The 24,710-nt window shown below is 43.6% G+C and overlaps 1 protein-coding gene across 1 annotated transcript in view; it reads right to left on the reverse strand.

Moving 5' to 3' along the window:
• Window positions 1-24,710, reverse strand: part of LOC120915366 (L-amino-acid oxidase-like) — a 50,910-nt gene that overhangs the window by 4,316 nt on the left and 21,884 nt on the right. The window contains exons 2-5 of the mRNA XM_040325796.1: window positions 16,495-16,718; window positions 5,748-5,857; window positions 4,088-4,289; window positions 1,962-2,030 (exon numbers count right to left, since the gene is read on the reverse strand). Of these exons, the coding sequence (XP_040181730.1) occupies window positions 1,962-2,030; window positions 4,088-4,289; window positions 5,748-5,857; window positions 16,495-16,718 (605 nt within the window). The remainder of the gene's footprint in view (window positions 1-1,961; window positions 2,031-4,087; window positions 4,290-5,747; window positions 5,858-16,494; window positions 16,719-24,710) is intronic.

A 24,710-nucleotide genomic window follows, 5' to 3' on the forward strand; every position in this document is an offset into this window, starting at 1 on the left:
GGGCACTGATTAGGTGGCACTGATATGAGGCACTGCTGAGCACTGATAGGTGGCAGTGGTGGGCACTGATGGGCAGCACTGATGAACAGCACCTGATGGGACTTCCGTATTTACATGTGACCAGCTGTGATTGGACACAGACGATCGCATGGTTAAAGTGCCACAGCTCTTTACAGAGATTGGGTTGTGCTGTGTCCTAGCAACACGCGCAATATTGCTTGTTCTGGGGCACCAACATATGTCGTCCTCCCAGAACAAGAGCCAAACCGCCCCTCCGTCATTTGACGGTGGGCGGGCGGGCGGCAAGTGGTTAAATTTCATAATTTTCCCAAAAATCGTGACAAAAAATTTAAACTTCAAAAAATTCACCATGCCTCTTACTAAATAGCTTGGACTTTCTACTTTCCAAAAAGCGGTAATTTGGGGAATATTTGTACTGCCCTGGCTATTTTCAGGCCTTAAGGAATTACATAGGCTGTTAATACATCAGGATTGATTGATTTTTAGATATATACCGTATTTATCGGCGTATAACACGCGCCGGCGTATAACACACACCCTAATTTTAAGAAGGAAGTTTCAGGGAAAAAAAAATGTAAATACTGAACTTTTAAGCAAAATAAGTAGCTCAGGAAGTGAGTAAATCCTTCTGGGGCTGAAGTGGTTAAGACCAGTGCACACTGATGCCTGACAAGAGAGGGCAAAGACATACAAACTATTTGCAAGGAGGGGGGCCAGTCAGCCAGTGTGTGTTGTGTGTTTCTCTTAGCTCCCCCTCCCCCCCTGTCTGGCAGTGTCATTCATTGCTTCCCCCACTCGCTGGCAATATAATTTATTGCTCTCCGACCACCAACAGCCGCAGCCCTCTTTTTTTTAGTCAGCTTTTTATGTAAATGATTTGTACCTGTACAAGTTCTGTCAGATCCAGCAGACACTCAGATCCGGCGGCAGACATTCTCCTGCTGCTCTGCACACAGAAGTAAGTCTAACTCTCGCAAGCAGTGCAGAGCGTTACCATGGCTATGCTATGAGGGCTGTGAGAGTTAGACTGGCTTCTGTGTGCAGATCAGCAGGAGAATGACTGCCGCCAGATCTGAGTGTCTGCTGGATCTGATTGTACCGGGACCTTCTCGCTCGGTGTCTGCTCGCCTGAGCTCGCACCTCCCAAGGCACTATATGTGGTATGTACAATGCCGTTTTTAAACTATATTGGCGTATAACACGCACGTGCGATTTTCACTCTGTTTTCACTCTGTTATACGCCGATAAATACGGTACCTATAATGCTAAAACTTTCCTATAGACTAAATAATATACACTGATTTGGAGTAGAACACATGTTGGCCTAAATTTATGAAGAAAGATAATTTATTTGAAAAATTGTATAACAGAAATAAAGAAAAACACATTTTTTTCAAAATGTTTGGTCTTTTAAGTTTATTTAGCTGTTTTGGAAGGGGGAAGGGGGAGAGCAGGAGTGTCAGGACGCCCACTAACACACAGCTCCTTTCTCTATCTGCAACATAGAGTGTCCTGACTTGCCTGTTTGCCCCCTCAAGAGGCTTTCTCCACACCAGGGAGAAAGCCTCGCATTACTGTGTGTAGTTACAGACAGAAGAACAGGAAGTGAGGATTTCTCAGAAGAAATAAGGACATTTAAAAGCTAAATGGAAGGATGAGGTAAGTAAAAGAGGACTGCACTAAGGTAAAGGAAGCTATTTAGGGAAAAACATGTTTACCTTTACAACCCCTTTAATTTGATTTTAAAACAAAAGTACTGGACATCCCAACCAGCTAAACACATCCCTTGTGTAAGTGTAGCAAATAACTGCCCAGTTTTTATCACAGCTGATTTCATGCCTGCATACGTGAAAAGCAAAATACACATCTAGAGAGATGCCTGTGTACAGTCAATGGATATTTGTGCTCTCAGTGTTATTGTCTTGGCCTAATAATTTTACCTGAAGAGAAACTTTGTCAAGTGAGTCCAATATTCCAGAGCAGTTTTCTCCAGCAATGTGTCGTACAAACTAAAGAAAAAAATGTGAGATGTTACAATGAAGTCTACATTTCCTCGAAGGTCAGGTTTTATCATTTTCCGATCCTGTTTACCCATCTGCATTGGCTTTTCCTCCTGTTCCTGTCTGTATTTGTATGCTGTTGCTCCTAGTCTGACTCCCTCTGCTCATGTCTGTCTGCTTTGTACTGGCACTCTATCTGTTCCTGTCACTGTGTCTTCACAGTCTAGCTAGGCATATACTTGGAGTTTTATCCAGAAAAACCCAGTGCTATAGTACCACTAGAATCCCCATACAATCCCCACATGCAAATAAAGATCAAAACGGCAATCAAATATAATAATTAAACAATGAACCATAATGTCTATAAAAACATTATAGAGTTCATATATAATGATGATCCAACTCCAAAGAGGACAGACTTGAAAATGAATCTGGAATTTGCAGTTCACTTTTGGGCAGCAATTTACAAAAAGGATATCAGGGAACTGGAGAAAGTGCAGAGAAGGGCAACCAAACTGATAAGAGGCATGGAGGAGCTCAGCTATGAGGATAGATTAGAGGAACTGAATTTATTCACTCTTGAGAAAGGGAGATTAACGGGGGATACGATCAACAAGTATAAAAACATAGGTGGTCCATATAGTGAGTGAACTTGGTGTTGAGTTATTCACTTTAAAGTGGTTGTAAACCCACTTTTTTTACTTTTACCTACAGGTAAGCCTATAATACGGCTTACCTGTAGGTATAAAGAATATCTCCTAAACCTGCACGGTTTAGAAGATATTCCCCTCGCAATGCGCCGCTGACTGCAGCGGCGCATGCGCAGGGGGGATCCTCGGCTAAAGGACCAGCAGCCGCCGGATCTTGCCAAATTTAAATCTCCCGCGCACACGCGCGGGAGTGACGTCATCGCCGCTCCAGCCAATCACATCGCTGGAGCGGCGATACCCGAGATGATTTCTCGCTTGGCGTGAACCAGGTAAGTTTTACACACCTCGTTCCGAGGTAAGTATTTCATAATGAGCTAATATGCGGTGCATATTAGCTCATTATGACTTTTGCCTTGCAGGAGAAAAAAAAATAATAATTTTGGTGCGGGTTTACAACCGCTTTAAGGTCATCACAGAGGACCAAGAGGACCAAGAGTGCTTTTAGACTAGCAACGGCCGGGAATCGGCGGTAAAGATTACCCTAGGCCTTTGCGGCACCTTTCAGCCGCTAGCGGGGCGCACGTTTTTGCGGGCCTTTCGGCCGCTAGCGGCGCTTTGGCAGCGTTGCACATTGATTTCAATGGGCAGGGGCGCATTAGGAGAAGTGAGGTCACCTTTACTAAAGCGCTGCAAAGAAGCTGCTGGCAGGACTTTTCTTGACACCCTGCCAGCGCAGTGCCCCAGTGTGAGAGCACTCAGACTTTCACACTGGGTTTGCAGCTGAGGTTTTTTTCAGGCGCTTTATTAGCGCTAAAGCACCTGAAAAACACCTCTAGTGTGAAAGGGGTCTTAAGGACACTCTTTACATCTAGAGGAAAAAATATTTCATCTACAAATACGGAAAGGTTTCTTCACAGTAAAAGTGGTGAAAATGTGGAATAGACTCCCTCCAAAGGTGGTTCTGGCAAGCTCAGTAGATTGCTTTAACCACTTCCATACCGGGCCTATTCTGGCACTTCTCTCCTTCATGTAAAAATCATCATCAGAAACCATAGGGAATAAAATGGCGGTCATTGCAACTTTATATCTTGCACGGTATTTGCGCAATCATTTTTCAAGCGCCTTTTTTTGGAAGAAAAACTGTTTCATGAATTAAAAAACAACAAAACAGTAAAGTTAGACAAGTTTTTTTGTATAATGTGAAAGATTATGTTACGCCGAGTAAATAGATACCTAACATGTCACGCTTTAAAATTTCACACGCTCATGGAATGGCGCCAAACTTCAGTACTTAAAAATCTCCATAGGCAAATTTTTATTTGTATTTATTTTTTTACAGGTTACCAGTTCAGAGTTACAGAGGTGGTGTTGCTCGCTCTCTAACGCACACGGTGATACCTCACATGTATGATTTACCTTGAATGCCACTTTAGAAAATAGGTCATCAACGGATATTCCTTCTTCCTCAGGGGTCAATGCAAACCCAAACAGGTTTGGCTTCTTAGCAACATCCTTTTGCAGTTGTCTTATGTTATTGAACATAAATACATTGTTGTCATTAGATATGATAAAAGGGTTCATTTGCAGTTTATGCTGACTAATGAATTCCCGTATAATCCTGTAAAAATGAACAAATGCACGTTTTACAAATTTCACATATTAAAGTTGATAAAGGTTTCTGAGAAAGAACAAGACCCTCTGCACTTATTGAAAGGCTTCCAACTGCCCCTGGTTCCGAGGGACTGTCCCTGATTTGGAACAATGTCCCTCTTTCCCCCTCATTTGTCCCTCATTTTGGTCTGATCCATATAATTGTATATTAAAGTGCACTTTTTATCTTTTAAAAAGTGTTTTCCAGTACTAAACCGTTCAATCCAAATTCAAAATTTCTGCATTTGTAAATGTTAAAAGCCAATATAAAGGTATATAAAGCAAGGTAGATTTGCGCTTCTCCTTAATGGTATCAGATATTAAAAAATAAATGAAAAAACGTGTTGACAAATAAATGGGTGAGTGTTAAACAAAAAATATGGTTCTAATTGGGATACCATAGGATTCCAAATAGAAAAAAATAAGTGAAAGTTTGAGATGAAAAAAAGTTTTCAATTAGGTGCTGCAATAGTGAAATTCGCTGGAATATTCAGCAAGCTAAGGATATATAAATAAAGTAATAATGCACAACCCACAAACATATAAGTGCAGAAAAAAAGTGTACATTTGTGAAACTGAACCAGCATAAAGTCTGTAGTTAAATTTCCTGTGTAGAAAAATATATATATATAAAAATAAAATAGTCCAAAAAAATATATAAACTGTTGGGATCAGATGCATAAAATCATATATAGTCCAAGAAATGGGGGGGAGGAAAGAAACTTCCTAATTTCTGACACCAACGATCAGCTTGCTTCAGTATAGACAAAACTCTACATCCATGTAGTATGGGTGAAAACAATGGAAGGTGCAGATAAATAAGCCTCTTACCAGAGAGACGGTTTCATAGGCATGTCATCCCCGACCTGGGAGCTGTGGTTCATGCAAGCCGACAGGATCTGGCGTTCTGAACTTCAGGTGCAGCAGTGCTTGTAAATCACTCCTCAGCGATGAGATGACCAACTCTTCAGCAGTGGAATGATTAACATGTGCAGCTCTCCCCGGGTGTTTTAGGAAACAATTAGCAACAGAGAGACGGTTTCATAGGCATGTCATCCCCGACCCCTTTTTTTCTGCACTTATATGTTTGTGGGTTGCGCATTATTACTTTATTTATATAATATAAAGGTATAGTAGTGGTAAAAAAAAAAAAAAAGCCCTTGTGGATTTAATTAACCTTTTATTTTTTGTTAATTCTCTTTTAAGGGGGCGTGAACTATGTCTAGTAGGTGTCCCTCATTCCCATCTCAAAATGTTGGGAGGTATGTTATTGACAGAGTGAAACATTATATAGTGGGAGTGTTAATGTGAAAATTCTCTAGGAATTGGCAGCCTTAGCATTTAATTATGAGAAGGTACATAGATGAACTTTATATGTAAAATAAAATCTTTTATTTATCAATATAAAAGAGCTTTTTATAGATACCTGTGAGATGGAGGAATACGCATGGGTCCCAGTTCTCCATACAAGCCATCCTGATCTCTATAGGTCTGTACACGACCTCCTACACGGTTACTGGCCTCCAGCACTGTCACCTGAAGTATAAAAGATCAATCAATTAAACCAAAACATTGGGCCAAGCATTTTTGGATAGAGTGAGAAAGGGTTAAATATCTGTTGGGTTTTTATTGTTACTGGTGTCCACCTTGAAGAGACTTACATCTCGTCTTTATTGTTATCGTTTTTATTGCTATGTTCTGTTGCAGAGAGTGTCCTTTTCCAGAGACACACCAAGACATGATGATAAATCCCCTCCTTAGATAGATGCCAATGGAACAGGTGTCCCCTTTGATAGATCCGTTCTGGTAACAACTACAATTTTAGATTTCTAATCACTGTCTGGCCAATAGTAATTCCCCCCCAGCGTGGAACACAGACAGCAATAACACATAACAAGAGTTCTGACCCCTTATCCAAAACTAGAATGTTTTTAAAGTGATATTAAATTTTTTGATTTGAAATAACAAACATGTCATACTTACCTGCTCTGTGCAGTGGTTTTGCATAAAGCAGCCCCAATCCTCTATATCTTAGGTCCTCCACTGGCACTCCTGGCTTTTCCCTCCTGCCGAGTGCCCCCACAGCAAGCGGCTTACTATGGGGGCACCTGAGCAGACTCGCCTCCTGAGCCACTGCTCTGTGTGTCCATTCACAAATGGAGCGCAGCTCGGCCCCACATCCACTCTCTCCTCATTGGCTCACTGGTTGTGATCAGGGCTGGTGCAAGGATCTTTGACACCCTAGGCCAGTGGTTCTCAACCACTGGCCTAGGGTTCTCAACCACAATGCCGTGACCCCTTGCTAAAATTTCCCAAGTTGTGGGGACCCTAACAGTAAAAAAAAAATTCTAGTGTGGGTTGTCAGCACCCAAGGCAAGACAAGTAATTTGCGCCCTTAACCCATGGACATTTAGTGCTCCCTGAGTCCCTTCCACTCGTACACAGTATTAAAACCCCTTATGCTACATTTTAGGATGTACCATGCTTTCTCTTTGGACTCTTTCTTTCCCTTTCATCTCTCTGTCCTAATTTCTTGTTTTTTCTTTTTCCCATTTCTCTCTCTAGCCATCTTTCTTTCTTCTTTCTCTTATTCTTTCTCTCCCTTTTTAATTTTTCCTCCCCCTCTTCTTCTCCCTTCCATGTATTTTCTATTTTATTCCTTTTTTTACTCCTTGGTGGGGGGAATGGGATGAGTGGCAGTGCTGGTGGGGGGTGGGATCAGTAGCAGTGTTGGTGGGGGGTGGGTTCTGATCAGCCAACTTAGGTGCTCTTGATCAAGGTCACCTGCTGATCTGAGAACTGTAGTGGGGAATTTAAATGGCAACTATAATCACAGGTAGTGTTACTCACTGTGTCTCCAGCTTCACTGTGTTCTCCAACTTTGTGGTGTATCCTAGCAGTGACACCTATGCCAAAATCAGGAGATAGAGTCTCCTCCAGCCCCTCCCACTTCACATTCCTCACCAGTCAGCTGACCTCTAGTCTCTGCAGCCAAGCCATGCTGTAAACTGAATAGGCGGCTGCGAAGAGGCTGAATGGGTGGCCGCGGGCTCCAGGAACAGCCCAGCTGGGCGGCCACAGGCTCTAGGGACAGCTCTGCTGGGCGGCCGCAAAAAGGCTGGGAGATCGATGTGGGCTTCATGAACAGCCCAGGATTCAGTGACCACTGGCAAATCATCGATCGACTCGTGAGGGGGTTCCGACCCCAGGTTGAGAACCACTGCCCTAGGCGAATCCTAATTTTGCCACTGGAATGGGGCTCAGGTAAGTATTGGGGGGGGGGAGTAGCTGGGAGCACTGCAGAACACAGAAGGTGTTGTCACCTTCATGCATAATGCATGAAGGTAAAAACCCTTGAGCCTTTATAACTACTTAGTGAGGTTGAAAAAATAATCACAAGTCTAGTTCAGTCTATAAAAGTGAAAAAAAAAGTATACATTCCGATTTACACAATCCGATATCCAGAGGAAGGCAAAACCCCCAGCAAAGCATGATCCAATTTGCTCCAACAAGGGAAAAAATTTCTTCCTGATCCCTTGAGAGGCAACGATATTCCCTGTATCAACTTTACCTATAAATGTTAGTATCCAGTTATATTATGTACATTTAGGAAATAATCCAGTCCTTTTTTAAAGCAATCTAATGAGCTGGCCAGAAACAGCTCTGGAGGGAGTCTATTCCACATTTTTACAGCTCTCACCGTGAAGAAACCTTTCCATATTTGGAGATTACATCTCTTTTCCTCCAAACATAAAGAGTGCCCACTTGTCCTCTGTGATGACCTTAATAACTCAACACCAAGTTCACTATATGGACCCCTTATGTATTTAAAGCCCTTCTCTTGACAGCCAATGAGGAGAGGGGGCAGGACTGAGTCACAGCTCTGTGTGTGAATAGGCATTGGGAGCGAGCCTGCTTCGGTGACCCCATTGCAAGCTGCTTGCTCTGGGAGCACTTGGCAGGGGGGAGAGGCCAGGCGCGCTGGTGGAGGACCTGAGAAGAGGAGGATCGGGGCTGCTCTGTGCAAAGCAATTACACAGAGCAAGTAAGAGCCGGTTCACACAGGGGCAACACGACTTCCAGCACAACTTTGGGAGGCAACTTGGACATGACTTGAATATGAATCATCAGGCAACTTACAAGGCAACTTCAAGTTGCCTCCAGGACAGTACAAGGCAACTTCAAGTCGCCTCCAGGACAGGAGGCTTTCCAGTGGCCAATCAAACAACAATCAGCTCTGTGGGAGGGAGGGGTTTTCCTGAGAAATGTATGTTCTCTTCCTGTATTGTTGCTTCAGTTAAGACAGTGATCCGACTTCTGAGGCGACTTCCATTGAAATCAATGGGTACAAGTTGCCTACAAGTTGCCTAGAAGTCTGATTGAAGTAGTACAGGAACCTTTTCTGAAGTGAGAGCGACTTCAGTAGTGTGTATTAAGATGGCTCCATTTACTTCCATTGATTTTCTCAACCACACGACTTGGGACGACTTGGGGCAACTTCAAGTCGGATCCCAGGTCGCCCCTGTGTGAACCGGCTCTAAGTATAACATGTTTGTTATTTTATTTTTATTTATTTTTTTGGCTTTAATATCACTTTTAGCTTTCTTTACTTGACAAAGACCAATTATGACTGAAAATGTATCGGGTACTACACTATAATTTTGAACTACTGTATGTCCTTGAATTGGACTTTACACCTTGAAAAATGTAGACAATGTCTGTCTTCTCTTGTCTTTGTATCCCAGCAAAAATGATCCCCCCTGTCCCATTCAGTGGGCAGCACAGTCCGATCAGTGTATTCTGACAGCGCCGGGTCCCCTGGCCTGAACAATAAAAAAAAATTAAAAAAAGACTCATCTACTGTATGGCCAGCTTAAAGGAGTGCAGAGAATGTTTGAGTCTGCATGATGGTGACAGGTGACAATTGGAGGAGAAAAAAAGCATGCTGGGATAGAAAGGGTGTCAAGACAGACAGGGGTGTGGACCCTGTAGGATGCCCAGAGCTGAAATGGGAGGCTGCATGAATGTGTGTAGTGCAGATTTATGTATGGGGAGAGCAGATAGAAGAAAGAAACAGGAGAAGGGATAACGTGAATGAATCAACATGGTGCTTTGGGGTGGGGGAGGCAGAGTCCCCATGTTGATGGTGTGTGGCCTAGCTCCCCCCCCCCTTTTCTGACCTGCAGGGCTGCATGCTCAGATCAGGGTCTGGTAGGGATTTTGGGGGGACCCCACACCATTTTTTGGGGTGTGGGGATTACCCTTAAAATCCATACCAGACCAAAGCGTCTGGTATTGTCCTGTGGGAGACCCCACACGTTTATTTTTTTTTACATTTTCGCGAGCGGGACCCCTTCAAGATCCTTAGCACACAAGTCACACCACAAGTCGGATCATCATGATCTGACTTGGATGTGATTTCTATTCAGATCAATGGGCTCTCATCGGGAACCATTGATTTTGACGTAAAAAAAAATGCTTGACGCAACTTAACAGCGTTAAGCCGCGTTTAGCAGAGTCATACGTTTTTACAGCTTTAACTCTGGTCCTCAGAACGCGTTTTTTTGCAACTTGAAAACGCCTATGCCACTTACAGCTCCTAAAAGCCTGTGTGTGCATGGACACATATAGGTAGATTCAGAAAGAGTTAGGCCGGCTTATCTACAGATAAGCCGACCTAACTCTGAATCTGCACCGACCTATGTTTAAGTGTATTCTCTAACAGAAATACACTTAAACATATCTAAGATACGATGGCTTGCGCCGTCCTATCTTAGATTGCAATGTTTCTGATGGCCGCTAGGTGGTGCTTCCATTGCGGCCGGCGTAGATTATGTAAATGAGCTTGTACGCCGATTCACGAATGTACGCGCGACCGCCGCAGTCGAATTACGTCGTTCCGTAAGGCCTTAGGCGGCCTAAAGTTATTCCACCTATGAAGTGGAATAACAATGTTAAAGTATGGCCGCCGTTCCCGCAGCGAGGTTCGAATTTTTTACGTTGTTTGCGCAAGTCGTCCGCGAATCGGAAGTTACGTCGTTTACGTCCACGCCAAAATCAATAGGCCCGTACGGCGTACTTAGCCGCAATGCGCACTGGGAAATGTAGGCGCCCGGCGCATGTGCAGTAGCAAAAAACGTCAAAAAACGTGAGGTCAAGCCTCATTTCCATACAACACGCCCCCCTCCAACCAATTTGAATTCGGCGCCCTTAAGCCCGCCCGCTTTAGGCTACGCCGCCGTATATTAGCAGGCAAGTACATTGAGAATCATTAGGTAGATTCAGGTAGAGTTAGGCTGGCTTATCAGTAGATAAGCCGACCTAACTCAGAATCTACGCCGACATATGTTTAAGCGTATGCTCAAATAGAGATACGCTTAAACATATCTAAGATAGGACGGCTTGCGCCGACCTATCTTAGATTGCAATTTTTCCGATTGGCCGCTAGGTGGCGCTTCCATTGCGGTCGGCGTAGAATATGTAAATGAGTTGATACGCCGATTCACGAACGTACGCCCGGCCACCGCAGTCGATTTACGACGTTTCCGTAAGGCATTAGCAGGCCTAAAGTTATTCCATCTATTAGGTGGAATAACAATGTTAAAGTATGGCCGCCGTTCCCGCCGCGAGATTCAAATTTTTTACGTTGTTTGCGTAAGTCGTCCGCGAATCGGGATTTACGTCGTTTACATCCACGTCAAAATCAATAGGCCCGTGCGGCGTACTTAGCCGCAATGCACCCTGGGAAATGTAGGCGCCTGGCGCATTTGCATTAAATAAAAAACGTAAAAAACGTGAGGTCAAGCCTCATTACCATTAAACACGCCCCCCTCCAAGACATTTGAATTCGGCGCCCTTACGCCTGCCCGCTTTAGGCTACGCCGCCATATATTAGCAGGCATGTACATTGAGAATCATGTACTTGCCTAGCTAACTTACGGCGGCGTAGCCTAAACACGCTAAGCTACGCTGCCGTAACTATAGGCTTCTCTACCTGATTCTACCTACATGTACTTGCCTAGCTAACTTATGGCGGCGTAGCCTAAACACGCTAAGCTACGCCACCGTAACTATAGGCTTCTCTACCTGAATCTACCTAAATGAATATCTCCTAAACTTGCACTTGTTTATGAGATATTCAGAATATGCGCTGCTGCTGACATCATCGCCACATGCACACTGAAGAAACGGGCCGCTTATTCAGGAGTCGTGCCGTGACTGGCGGCTCCCGGTGGAAGATGTCTGCACTGTAATCTGAGGACCGATCCAGGCCAATGGCAGAGCGCACTGATCGGAGTGTTCTGGCGAGGGGGCCATAGTACAGAAGCTCCGATCGGAACTGTTAGGCCTAGTACACACGAGAGGATCGATCCGCGGAAACGGTCCGGAGGTCCGTTTCCGCGGATAAATCCTCTGGCGGATTTTGATCTCATGGTTGTACTAACCATGAGATCAAAATCCCAGCGGAATTCCCTCCGCGGTGAAGTGTCGCGCCGTCGCCGCGATGATGACGCGGCGACGTGCGCGACGCTGTAATATAAGGACTTCCACGCATGCGTCGAATCATTACGACGCATGTGAGGGATGGATTCGGACGGATTGATCCGGTGAGTCTGTACAGACCATTGGATCAATCCGCTGGACTGGATTCCAGCAGATCGATTTCTTAGCATGTTAAGAAATTTTGATCCGCTGGAAATCCATCACGGGGAAAAATATCCGCGGAAAAATACCCGCTGGATCGTACACACCAGGGGATCTATCCGCTGAAACCGGTCCGCGGATAAATTCCAGCGGATAGATCCTCTCGTGTGTACGGGGCCTTATGCCGGGTACACACCAGAGGATTTATCCGCGGATACGGTCCACCGGACCGTTTCCGCGGATAAATCCTCTGAGGATTTCGATCCGCTGGATTGTACTCACCATCGGATCGAAATCCGCGCCGAATTTACACCGCGGTGACGTGTCGCGCCGTCGCCGCGATGATGACGCGGCGACGTGCGCGACGCTGTCATATAAGCAATTCCACGCATGCGTCGAATCATTACGACGCATGCGAGGGATGGGTTCGGACGGATCGATCCGGTGAGTCTGTACAGACCACCGGATCGATCCGCTGGAGCCGATTCCAGCGGATAGATTTCTTAGCATGCTAAGAAATTTTTATCCGCTGGAAATCGGTCGGCCCGAAATATATCCGCGGATAAATATCCGCTAGATCGTACACACCAGCGGATCTATCCGCTGAAACCGATCCGCGGATCAATTTCAGTGGATCGATCCTCTCGTGTGTACGGGGCCTTAGACTTGTAGTGTGCACCAGACATTAAGGTGTCCCCTGTGCTCCTTAATCCAGAGTTGATGTCCTCTAATACAGGTGGTATATTACTGGCCAGATCACCAGATGAAAACAGAGAGGAAAAAAATGAAAAAAGAAAACTAATACAGTCACCACACCTAATGATTGGTAAGCTGCAATATAATACATTTTTGGTTTGGGGTTTAATACTGCTTTTGATCAAGTTTGTTATTTAATGCTTTTTAACAAAAACAATAAAATGCATGCCATGATTATATATGCATTGCTCAAGGTTTAGACTGGAAGTTTGGCAATGGTGGTTGAGCAGATTGCGAGGGCAGAGCACAATAACCTGTGCATATAATACAGTTTATGAAGCTCATCATGCACAAATATTCATGCGGTAAGCTTAGCTAAGATACACTGATACATGTGCTTTGATAAAGGTTTAGTTTTACTTTAACCTTTCCTTTGTCTATTAACCACTTGCTTACCGCCGCGCACACATATACATCGGCAGAATGGCACAGGCAGGCATATGGGCATACAGGTACGACCCGGTACGGCGGACTGAGATTGTGAGACCGAGAGGCAGAATGGAGAGATGTAAACAAGACATTTCCCTGTTCTGTGAAAAACATATTCTAAAACCCTAAAATTAGTATAATAAAATATAAGCAGCGCTGTAAACAATGTAAGATGAAATATCCGTTTTCACAGGTATTCAAAAATAATGCTAATGTCCATAAACATCACTATGTGACACAAGTGAATATGTGCACAAATTTCAAAATATATATATATATAAATGTGTTTAAATATTAATTGAATATAAGTCCATAAAACACATCAAGTGGGTTTGTGAAAAAATAATGATAATAGCTTCCAATCTTCCACCACACCCAGTGTCAGTGAATCCTCTCCCGTCAGATGCAAAACTCACCAACTCTAATTGCCTTAGGCCCTGTACACACGATCAGTACAAACTGATGAAAACGGACTGAAGTTCAGTTTCATCGGTTAACCGATGAAGCTGACTGATGGTCTGATGTGCCTACACACCATCAGTTCAAAAACCGATCGAGTCCAAGGCGGTGACGTAAAACACAATGACGTGCAGAGAAAATGAAGTTTAATGCTCTGAGCATGCCCGGGTTTGGAACCGATGCTTTTGCGGACTAACCATCGGTTTTGACCTATCAGGTACCAGTCCATCAGTTCAATTTTAAAGCAAGTTCTAAATTTCTGGACCGAAGGATAACGGACTGATGGAGCCCACACACGGTTGGTTTTGACCGATGAAACTGAACTTCAGTCCGTTTTCATCAGTTTGGACTGATCGTGTGTACAGGGCCTCACATTCTCGTGTTCGGCAAGTAAACATGTACAATGGCGTGTGCCATTATTGCTGGCTACAGGGGATCTGTTTTACTTCCTATCATTATCAAATTACATACAAATTACTTAGGAGCATGAATTGATATTTGGTTCTGTATCCATTGCTGAGAGATGGGTAGCGGGTGGAACCAAAGAAAGGTGCTGTGAGGTGGATATTGGTTGGAACCAAGGAATGGTGCTCGAAGGAGGGTAGGGGATGAAACCAGGGAATGGTGCTCAGAGGTGGGTAGGTGGTGGGACCAAGGAATGGTGCTCGGAGGTGGGTAGGGGGTGGACACAAGAGGTGACTCGGAAGAAGGGAGTTCCTGCACCCATTTTTTGAGAAAAAAAGCCCTGTTTATATATATATATTTTGAAATTTGTGCACATATTCACTTTTGTCACATGGTGATGTTTATGGACATTAGCATTATTTTTGAATACCTGTGAAAATGGATTTCATCTTACATTGTTTACAGCGCTGCTTATATTTTATTACACTAATTTTAGGGTTTTAGAATATGTTTTTCACAGTTTAATTTTTTAAAAGTAGCTGCTTCACTCTTTTGCCAATTTGATTATCACTAGTTGTTCATAAACGCAGTGGTGGCAACACAGAAAGGGCAGGTTTATCTTTGTTACCAATATTGACATATTTCCCTGTTCTGCCTAGTGACAACAGGGATCTACTGCTCCCTGTCATAGGGAGCAGTGATCGCTGTCATGTCAGTGGTAGCCCATCCTCCCCACAGTTAGAATCACTCCCTGGGACACATTTAACTTCTTGATCGCCCCCTAGTATTTAACCTCTTCCCTGCCAGTGTCATTTACACACTGATCGCTGTATAAATGACAATGGTCCCAAAATAGTGTCAAAAGTGTCAGATGTGTCCGCCTTAATGTCGTAGTCAAGATACAAATTGCAGATCACCGCCATAACTAATAAAAAAAATAATAAAATGCCATCTATCCCCTATTTTGCGATTTTTTTTTAACAAAAATATGTAGAAGAATCGGCCTAAACTGAGAAAGAAATTAGTTTTTTATGTGTAGCGCTGGTCTCCCAACAAGCGGGCGCTATTGTAAATTTAGTTGTGTCTGAGCCAATAGTTGGGCTCAGACTCTGTCAATTCTATTCAAATTAGCCTCTGTTCTGGCTATGGTTGTGTTCGGTAGAAGTTTTCTCTTGTTGCCTGTAGGTGGCGTTATCACTTCAGGCCCATGTTGGAACTTGAGCAGACCATAGTGTGTTAGGTGACCCCTCTCGGCAGCAGCCCAGTGGGGGTGGTGCCCTGCTGTGCATGCTGGGAGGGGGTACTTAAGGGGCAGACGCCATTTTTCGGGGTCCTTCGCCTTGTGGCCCTCCTGGCGTGAGGTGAGTGTGTGTGATTCCAGTCTCGGGACCACGTTGGTCTGAGGCTGTGTTCCTGTCGAGTAGGCCCAGCTATGCTGGCTGGGGTCTATGGTTCTACAGGGGATCCCAAGCTGTCCGTCCAAGTGGAGGAAGCTGCTTAGCGAAGGAAACCGGGGGAGGACCTGCCCTGGAGGAGACAAGCAAGGCAAGCTGATGTCTCGGGATAGGCCTGGTAACCTTGTTAAGGAAAAGGGATTCGCTACGCAAATTGTCTCACAGTCCGCCGGATTGGCTTAAAGTCTCTTAGGCTGTAAGGCAAGAAGTTCGGGCCTTTAAAACCTGTGGCAGAGGATTCCTGACTATCCATTCTGTGTTCTCATACGGTCTGTGGCAGAGACTGTTTCTATACTGTCTGTGCAAAATTCCAGCTGCTAGGGCCTTGTAAGAGGGGTCTATCCGGGTGAGCAATACCCACATTTAGGAGTGAGTGGTGAATACTGGAACTTTGAATACTTTTTGTGCATTCTGTGCTGCGTACCTGAACCTTCCCCTTCTCTCTATACTCTCTACTTCCTTCATAAGTTTTATGCAGTGAAAATAAAGCCTACAGTTGAAGGTTTTACATCTTGTGTGGACATTGCAATTTTCTACAGACTTCCTTCCCTAGACAATGAACTTAGAGGTAAAGTGCAAAACCCAACATCTAAACCAGCAGCTCCTACAGGGGTAGTACTACATATATATTTTTGGGGGATATTTATTGAAGCAAAAAGTAAAAAATATAGCGTATTTTTTCAAAATTTTTGTTTAAAAAATAATAACCGCAGAGGTGATCAAATGCCACCAAAAGAAAACTCTATTTGTGAGAAAAAAAAGAAATGAAATTTTGTTTGGGTGCAACATCGCACGACCGCAGAATTGTCAGTTAAAGCGACGCAGTGCCATATCGGGGTAAAAAATATACATTTTGGCTATGCTTGCACATTCATGTTGAGGTCCTAACAGTACTCAGTACATTTACAAACATGCCAGGGTTGCCAAACCTTATTATACATTACCAAGGTACAGTATAATGCAACTGGATGGAAAGGAGTTACTACCCATGTCTATGAGTACCTTCTGACAAATTCATCAACTTACTTTGTGGCCGGCATCCTGTAATACTTTTGCCGCTGATAATCCGGACATCCCGGCACCAACAATTACAACGTGTTTCTGATTAGATTTTGGGACAGGAGGCAATCCACGTACAGCAATATTCATCATCTCTTCATACTCCGGATCCTTAAGACACTCTTCCAGCAAGTTTGAACTTTTGCTGCTTTGACCATATGCTCCAGTCCAAATCAGCAGGCTGAGAAATACTGAGGGAACAAAGATTATAAAAGTATTGTAGAAATTAAACTCATGGCTCAGCCACCAGGCTCAACAATATGAAGTTTCTTTGACAACTGCTTCTAATAATGCAGCACAACTGTAATGCCGCGTACAGACGGTCGTTTTTTGTGATGAAAAAAAACGTCATTTAAAATGACCGTGTGTGGGGAAAACGTTGTTTATTGTCTTCTGAAAAACGAAAAAAAAAAAATTCGAACATGCTTGAATTTTTTGTGTCGTTTTTCAAAACGTCGTTTTTTGGTTCACAAAAAATAACTGTGTGTGGGCAAAACGACGTTTAACCACTTAAAGACCTCAGGTGTTTTTCAGATTTGGTGTTTGCAAGACTAAAACATTTTTTTCTGCTAGAAAATTACTTAAAACCCCCAAACATTATATATTTTTTTTTCTAACACCCTAGAGAATAAAATGGCGGTCATTGCAATACTTTTTGTCACACCGTATTTGCGCAGCAGTCTTACAAGCGCACTTTTTTTGGAAAAAATTCACTTTTTTGAATTAAAAAATAAGACAACAATAAATTTGGCCCAATTTTTTTATATATTGTGAAAGATAATGTTACGCCGAGTAAAATGATACCCAACATGTCACGCTTTAAAATTGCGCCCGCTCGTGGCATGGCGTCAAACTTTTACCCTTAAAAATCTAGATAGGCGACGTTTAAAAAATTCTATAAGTTGCATTTTTTGAGCTACAGAGTAGCTCTAGGGCTATAATTATTGCTCTCGCTCTAACGATCGCGGCGATACCTCACTTGTGTGATTTGAACACCGTTTTCATATGCGGGCGCTACTCGCGTATGCGTTCGCTTCTGCGCGCGAGCTCGTCAGGACGGGGCGCTTTAAAAAACATTTTTTTTTGTTTTCTTATTTAATTTGATTGATTTTATTATTTTTTACACTAAAATATAAAAAAAAAAAAATGATCACTTTTATTCCTATTACAAGGAATGTAAACATCCCTTGTAATAGAAAAAAGCATGACAGGTCCTCTTAAATATGAGATCTGGGGTCAAAAAGACCTCAGATCTCATATTTAGGCTTAAATGCAAAAAAAAAAAAGGAAAATTTGTCATTTAAAAAAATGACAGAAAAAAAATTGTCTCTTTAAGAGGCTGGGCGGGACTGACGTTTTGACGTCACTTCCGCCCAGCAGAGCTATGAGGACGGGTGGGGGCCATCTTGCCCTCACTCAAGTCCTCACTCTCCAGGCGGCAGCATCGGATCTCCTCCGCCGCTACCGACGGCTCCGGTAAGCGGCGGAGGGCGCGGAAAAGCGGCGGGAGGGGGGGGGGGGCCCCTCTCCCGCCACCGATAACGGCGATCTCGCGGCGAATCCGCCGCGGAGACCGCCGTTATCGTTTACACGGCCGCCAGCTGAAAACATGGATATCTCAGTTGTGGCAGCAGCTGCTGCCGTTACTGAGATATCCATGTTTAAAAAGAGGACGTATATATACAGTGGGGGGTCCGTAAGTGGTTAAAACAAAGTTTTTAAACCCGCGCATGCTCAGAAGCTAGTTATGAAGCGAGCTTCAATGGAAAAGAGTGGTGAACGTAACCCCACTTTGCTAGAGCATTTTGGAAAAACGATGGTGTGTAGGCAACGTCGTTTTTGAAAATGAAGTTTCAAAAACTTCGTTTTATTTCATGATTTTAAACGTCGTTTTTTTTCATCACAAAAAACGACCGTCTGTACGCGGCATAAGAGTACTTTCACACTGAGGTGCTTTTCAGGCGTTTTAGCATTAACAATAGCACCTGAAAAGCATTTCTCATGCCTCCCCAGTGTGAAAGCCAGAGTGCTTTCACACTGGGGCTGTGCGCTTGCAGGACGGGTAAAGAAGTCCTGCAAGCAGCATCTTTGGGGCAGTGCGGGAGCGTTGAGTACACCACTCCCAAAACGCCCTGCCTATTGAAATGAATGGGCAGCGCTGCCGAAGCACCTGCAAAGCACTTTGGCAGCTCCGCAACATGGGCACTTTTAACCCTTTCCTCGGCCGCTAGCAGGGGTTAAAAAATCACCGCTGGTTCTCAATGTTGCCGACAACAAAAGTTCTTGTTGGAAATTCCGACCGTGTGTACACAATTCTACGCACAAAAATCCTACACATGCTCAGAATCATTGAACTTTTTCTCGGCTCATTGTGTTGTACGTCACCGCGTTCTTGACGTTCGGAACTTCCGACAACATTTGTGTGGCCGTGTGTATGCAAGACAAGTTTGAGCCAACATCCGTCGGAAAAAAAATCCACGGTTTTGTTGTCGGAATGTCCACTCGTGTGTATGCGGCATAAGAGTTAGGGCCCATTTATGTGTGTACATTGTGGCCATGAGTGCTAAAATGCTTGTGTTACCACAATGCATGGCAATTCAGCCACTCTAATGCCGCGTACACACCATCACTTTATGTGATGAAAAAAAATGACGTTTTTAAAAACGTCACTTTAATTGACCGTGTGTGGGGGAAAACGTCGTTTTATGTCTTGTAAAAAACGACCAAAAAAAATTGAAGCATGCTTCAATTTTATGTGTCGTTTTTCAAAAGTGCACTTTTTACTTCACAGAAATTGACCGTGTGTAGCAAAAAACGTCGTTTTCTAAGACGTTTTTTCATCCACGCATGCCCAGAAGCTACTTATGAAGCAAGCTTCAATGGTAAAACGTGGTGGAACGTAACCTCACTTTGCAAGATCATTGTGAGAAAACGATGGTGTGTAGGCAACTTCGTCTTTGAAAATTGAAGTTTCAAAAACGTCATTTTTTACTTCAGAGAAAGTGTCGTTTTTTTTCATCACATAAAGTGATGGTGTGTACGCGGCAAAAGTGTAATGCATTGAGGTGCCATTTATTGTGAACAGTACCCCAACGCATTGTACAGGACAGCCCATCACACGATGCATGGCAGCACACCACAACCCATATACCATGCAAAGTTTTTACAAAATGGTCATTTTTTTTAATCTGTTTAAACCCATTCACAATTATGGCCCGTACACACAATCGGAAATTCTGACAGCAAAAGTCTGATGTGAGCTTTTGAAATTCCGACTGTGTATATGCTCCATCGGACTTTTGCTGTTGGAATTTCCGATAGCAAAAGATTGAGAGCTTGTTCTCACATTTTTCTCCGGAAAAAAATCGGAAAATCCGATCGTCTGTAGCAATTCCGACGCGCAAAATTCCGACGCATGCTCGGAAACAATTTGATGCCTGCTCAGAAGCATTGAAGATTTTTCCGATGGAAAATCCGATCGTGTGTACGCGGCATTATAGGTTGTCTAACCCAACGCACGCTAATGTGCCTTAATGTGCGTTATGTATTAAAGCACCCCATTGAAGTTTATGCAGATATGTAAAGCTAAGCCGTCCATAGATGGTGCAGTTTTCTTTTCTTCAATCTCTCCTGCGTAGCTATTGTGCTCTCCCAGGGGCCAGAGGAGCCATCCCTTCTGGGAGAAAACGCTGTGGTTATTGCCAGCGGCTATAGCTGTAATAATCACATGAACAATCCAACAGGTTGGTGGTACCCAGGTTGATTGATCGGTCAACTTGTGTACAATCAACCTGCCCATGAATGGTTTGAATCTCGGCTGGTCTCGACTAACTGTCTAAGGCCAACTTTACTGCAAGGTAAAGCCATAGTGTATTAGTATGCATTGCATACTAGCACATTATGTTAAACTTACCTTAAAACAAAGCCCTCCTGCACCGAGATGTCAGAGCTGGAGGCCACTTCCATCTTCACCGGGTTCGCGGACTCTAGTGTGACTGACCAGAGCCGCGATAACGTCACTCCTGCTTGGGAGCCGTCGTCCTGGGGCACCTCAAGACAACATCAGATTATTAAAGAAATGCGTCAGGAGGAGCGACGTGCTGATGTCACTGCGTTGTTTTACGTCCCGCTTGTACGGGCGTGTTGTACTAGCATTCTTTGCTTTCTTACAAACTTTTTAACTTGTGCATTCTGTGCTTGTTAGCATGGATCTTTAATTTATTAAAATACCACCCAGTTTTACCAATGGCAATTCCTATTCAATTTTATCTTTTGATTGGTATGCATACTCACACCGAGGTGATCTCTGGCTGCTGATCGCTGGATATACACAGTTTACAGGAATGTTTGGCTCATCGGTCACCGGAGGTGATGGAGGATTAAAGACCCTGGCTGGGTATTAGCCACAAGCTCAGACAGCTTGTGCAGCTGGCAAGTTTGCATTCTATGGTGGTGGTGGATTCACGCTGTCTTATAAGAAGTCATGGAAGATTGTATCACAGTGTTTCTCATCAATCACCTATTTTTTCTTGGAAGTTTTAAGGACTGTGCATTAATTTATTTTATTATTTAATTTAGTTTCACTTATTATTCATAGACATTTTCTTTATATGCAAATTCCGGTTTGTTGCACTGTTTTTAATTTTTTTTTATTGGTTTTATTATTCAATCAGCTCAATCATCTGACCGATCGTATTCATTTGCACATTATTCTTTCATTAGCAAATGGCCAGCACAAAACAACAATACATACCTTGCAATTAAATGTGATTAGCAAAGAATTTTTATTAGGCAAAAACAGCAGAGGAACCTCCATTTATCAGCTTTGACATACAAGGAAACAACATTCCAGTATTTATAGTATAGGTGTGTGCTAGCTTGTTCTTAAAATAGAACACCAACAAAAGATCTCTGAGATTTGGATAGAGTTGGAAAGAGTTTGAACCCTTTTTGTCTTTTAGGCTTGGTACACACTATTGCGAATATGTCAGGAGATTGTGCTGTATGTCTATGGAGCCGCCGGTTCACACATCTCCGGTGTGAATTGCACAGAAGCCCTGTGCATCTTCTAGTCTGTTTCTGGTCCGAACATGGGCTGAAATTGGACCTGAAATGGTGAACGGGGACACACTGGACCCCTGCTGTGAGCTGCTCTGTGCTGCAGTGTGTACCCAGCCTAAGGTTGTCTATCTCTTAAACAGCGATCCCCTTCACTTCCTGTTGTGTCATTAGGACAGAAAATGAGGAGAATCGATCTTATACATCATTCAGTTCATTAGTAGACTGGGGATGGGTTGGGAGATCTGTCAGGATTGTATTGTTGAAACAGCAAATGTTGGGAATGGACAAAAATTGACTTTATAGGCACCAATTATAAAAATATGAATAAGTTTTATTGATACAATGCCCAGGAGGGTTATTGGAACAACATCACAGTAAATACATATAAAAACATTAAAACAGAAGGATTAACACAGAAACAACTGTATTAAGCAGCAAAAAGTGATTATCCAATAGACATGTGCACAGAAAAAAAATTCGTTTTTTTTTTTGTTCTGTTTCGTATCGTTCCGTAGGTTCGTTCCCGTTCGTTTTTCGTATGACGAGATTTTTTCGTATTCCGATCGTTTCGTATTTTCGTTACCGTTTTATTTTCGTTCGTTATTCTGTTTAATTCATGTTCGTTACTTGTTAGACAATAATTTTCGTGAATTTTCGTCAATGATTTGCATTCTGTGTTTTGGATTCCTTTTTCTGTTCGTGTTTTCGGTCGTGTGTTCGTGTGACATCTATGACAATTTGTTGTGGATGTCATGTGGGCATGCGACTGAAGATACGAACAGAAAAAGGATTTTCGTCATTTTGTACTTTCGTAAATATATCGCGGGGATTCGCGGCACTTTCAACACGCGGCTCATCCATATTAACGATTGTTAAGCCCCATACACTTGGTCAGACTTTTTTAACAACAAACATAAAAACTATAGTTTTCCGTTCGTTCTCAGAAAATTTGTTCGTTTTTAAACTCCATCAGAAAACCATTTTTGGCTTCAAAAGTCTGGCCAACTGATCTCCCTTCAGATGAAAATCCACAGAAAAGTTTATTTGGCTTTACTGTACTACTCAGCACAAAAGAGAAGCTGCTTTACTAACTACACTCACTGCCCATTCAAAAAAACGAAAATGACATCTATAATAAAAGATTTCTATTCTGTATTTTGGGTCCTTTTTCTTTTGGTGTTTTCGGTCGTGTGTTCGTGTGACATCTGTGGCAAAAGATTTGCATTCTGTTGAATCCAAAATACAAACAGAAAAAAGGAATTCAAAATACAGGGTGCGGGTCTTTTGTTGTGGATGTCGTGTGAGCATACGACTGAGGGTGCGAACAGAGAAGGGATTCAAACAGGATACAGAATGCAAATCTTTTGTTGTGGATGTCGTGTGAACATACGGCTGAGGATACGAACAGAGAGGGGGATTCAAACAAGATACAGAATGTGGGAAAAGGGAATAGGGGTTTCTATGCCCCCCCTTTTCCTCATGGGATCACGGCAGCATAGGAGTTTTCAGGCTCCCCCTTATTTCTGCAGGTTAAAAGTGCAGGTGTCAGAGAACCTGTGACTGAATCCTTGGGGTGCCTTGAAACTGGGAGTGAGGAGTTTCAAGGACCCCAGAGGAAATCTATTTATAGAAGCTCCTGACTGGAATTGTACCAGTCGCCGTAGGAACACCTCAGCTGTAGGAGCTCAGGTGTTTCTGTTTCCCTACCTAGAGAGCATGGAGGCCTTACTGAGGCAACTTTTGGAGCGGGCTGAGACCGAAGGCGGCGAGGGCTGGTTGCGGAGGTGTCTTTCATTGCCTCCGTCGGACGCGTCTGCGGGATGCAGCACTGGGGTCCCACCCGTAGGAATGTCGGCGGCTGAAGTGAGTGAGGTGAGCATGGCCGCCTGTATCGAAGCTCCGGGAGGACGGAAGGAAGGAGTCGCGAGAGGTTCCGGGTCAGCACAACACAGCGGAGCTGACATGGGAGAGGCCATCGAGACTGAGGGGCGGTCTGCAAGGAAGAAGACAGGAAAGAGATCTTACAGCCCAGCGGCACCCTCTGGCTGCAAGCGAGGGAGTGGTAAGACGGCGCCATCTTCTGGGAGGAAAGGAGAAGAACATGTCAGTCCTGTCAGGGCTGAGGCACGACAAACCAGGTCTCGCTCTGCGACAGGAACTGGGCAGCTGCCAGTTCCTCAGCAGTCCACATCAGGGCAATATAATGCGCCTGTTTCAGCAAACAAGTCCCCAGGCTTGGTCACAGCTGGGGGGTCATGTAATGTCAGTCTGTCGAGCGGTCAGGTACCCATGACAGGACAGTTTGTCAATACTGGTGAGTTTGAACAATTATCTGTTTTATCTTCCTTATCTGCTCTTTTACAGCTGGCTTCTAGCCTGTCAAAAGTGGTTCCAAATACAGGTGATTCTGCAGCAGCAGCAGCTTCTGTTTGGTCTAATTCAAGTACAGTAAGTGACCAGTTCAATGCACGTATGAATACAGCTGTTTCATCTCAGAGTAGTGTTTTACCACAGTCACTTCAAAGTAATGTTTTTCCACAGTCACATCAGAGTAATGTGTTGCCACAGTCACATCAAAGTAATGTTTTACTACAGCCATCTCAAAGTAATGTTTTACCTCAAAAAATCCCTGATTGTTTTGGTAAGGAAGCAATGCCTTGCACATTGTCACCGTTAGGTTTCCATTTAAACGGTAGTACAAAAGACAAGATATGGCGTGGTGAGTTTATCGATTTGTTAACTCTATTGCCTTCTCAAAAGGAATATTATTCACGTTTTGAAAAAGATAAAAATGACGATGAGAAAAAGAGGTCGATTGCGAGGACTTTTAATAATTGGCTTCAAGCGTTCTCTATATATGCGAGCGTCACATGCGAAAGGTTTCCGGAGCAAAGCCCGGGACTTTTTCAGCATGTAGATGTTATACTGGAGGCGTACAGAACTTTTGGAGGTTTGTCGTGGTATTTTTACGACGAATCCTTTAGACAAAAAAAGTCAGTGCACCCCTCGATCCAGTGGGGTCAAAAAGACGTGGGTCTTTGGCTGAATTTGTTCGTACCTCAAAGACCAATGGCACCTCGCTTGAATAATACTCTGCCCTCCTCTTCGACCGGTTCATATAG

This window comes from Rana temporaria, chromosome 10, assembly GCF_905171775.1.
Source record: "Rana temporaria chromosome 10, aRanTem1.1, whole genome shotgun sequence".
Lineage (NCBI taxonomy): Eukaryota > Metazoa > Chordata > Amphibia > Anura > Ranidae > Rana > Rana temporaria.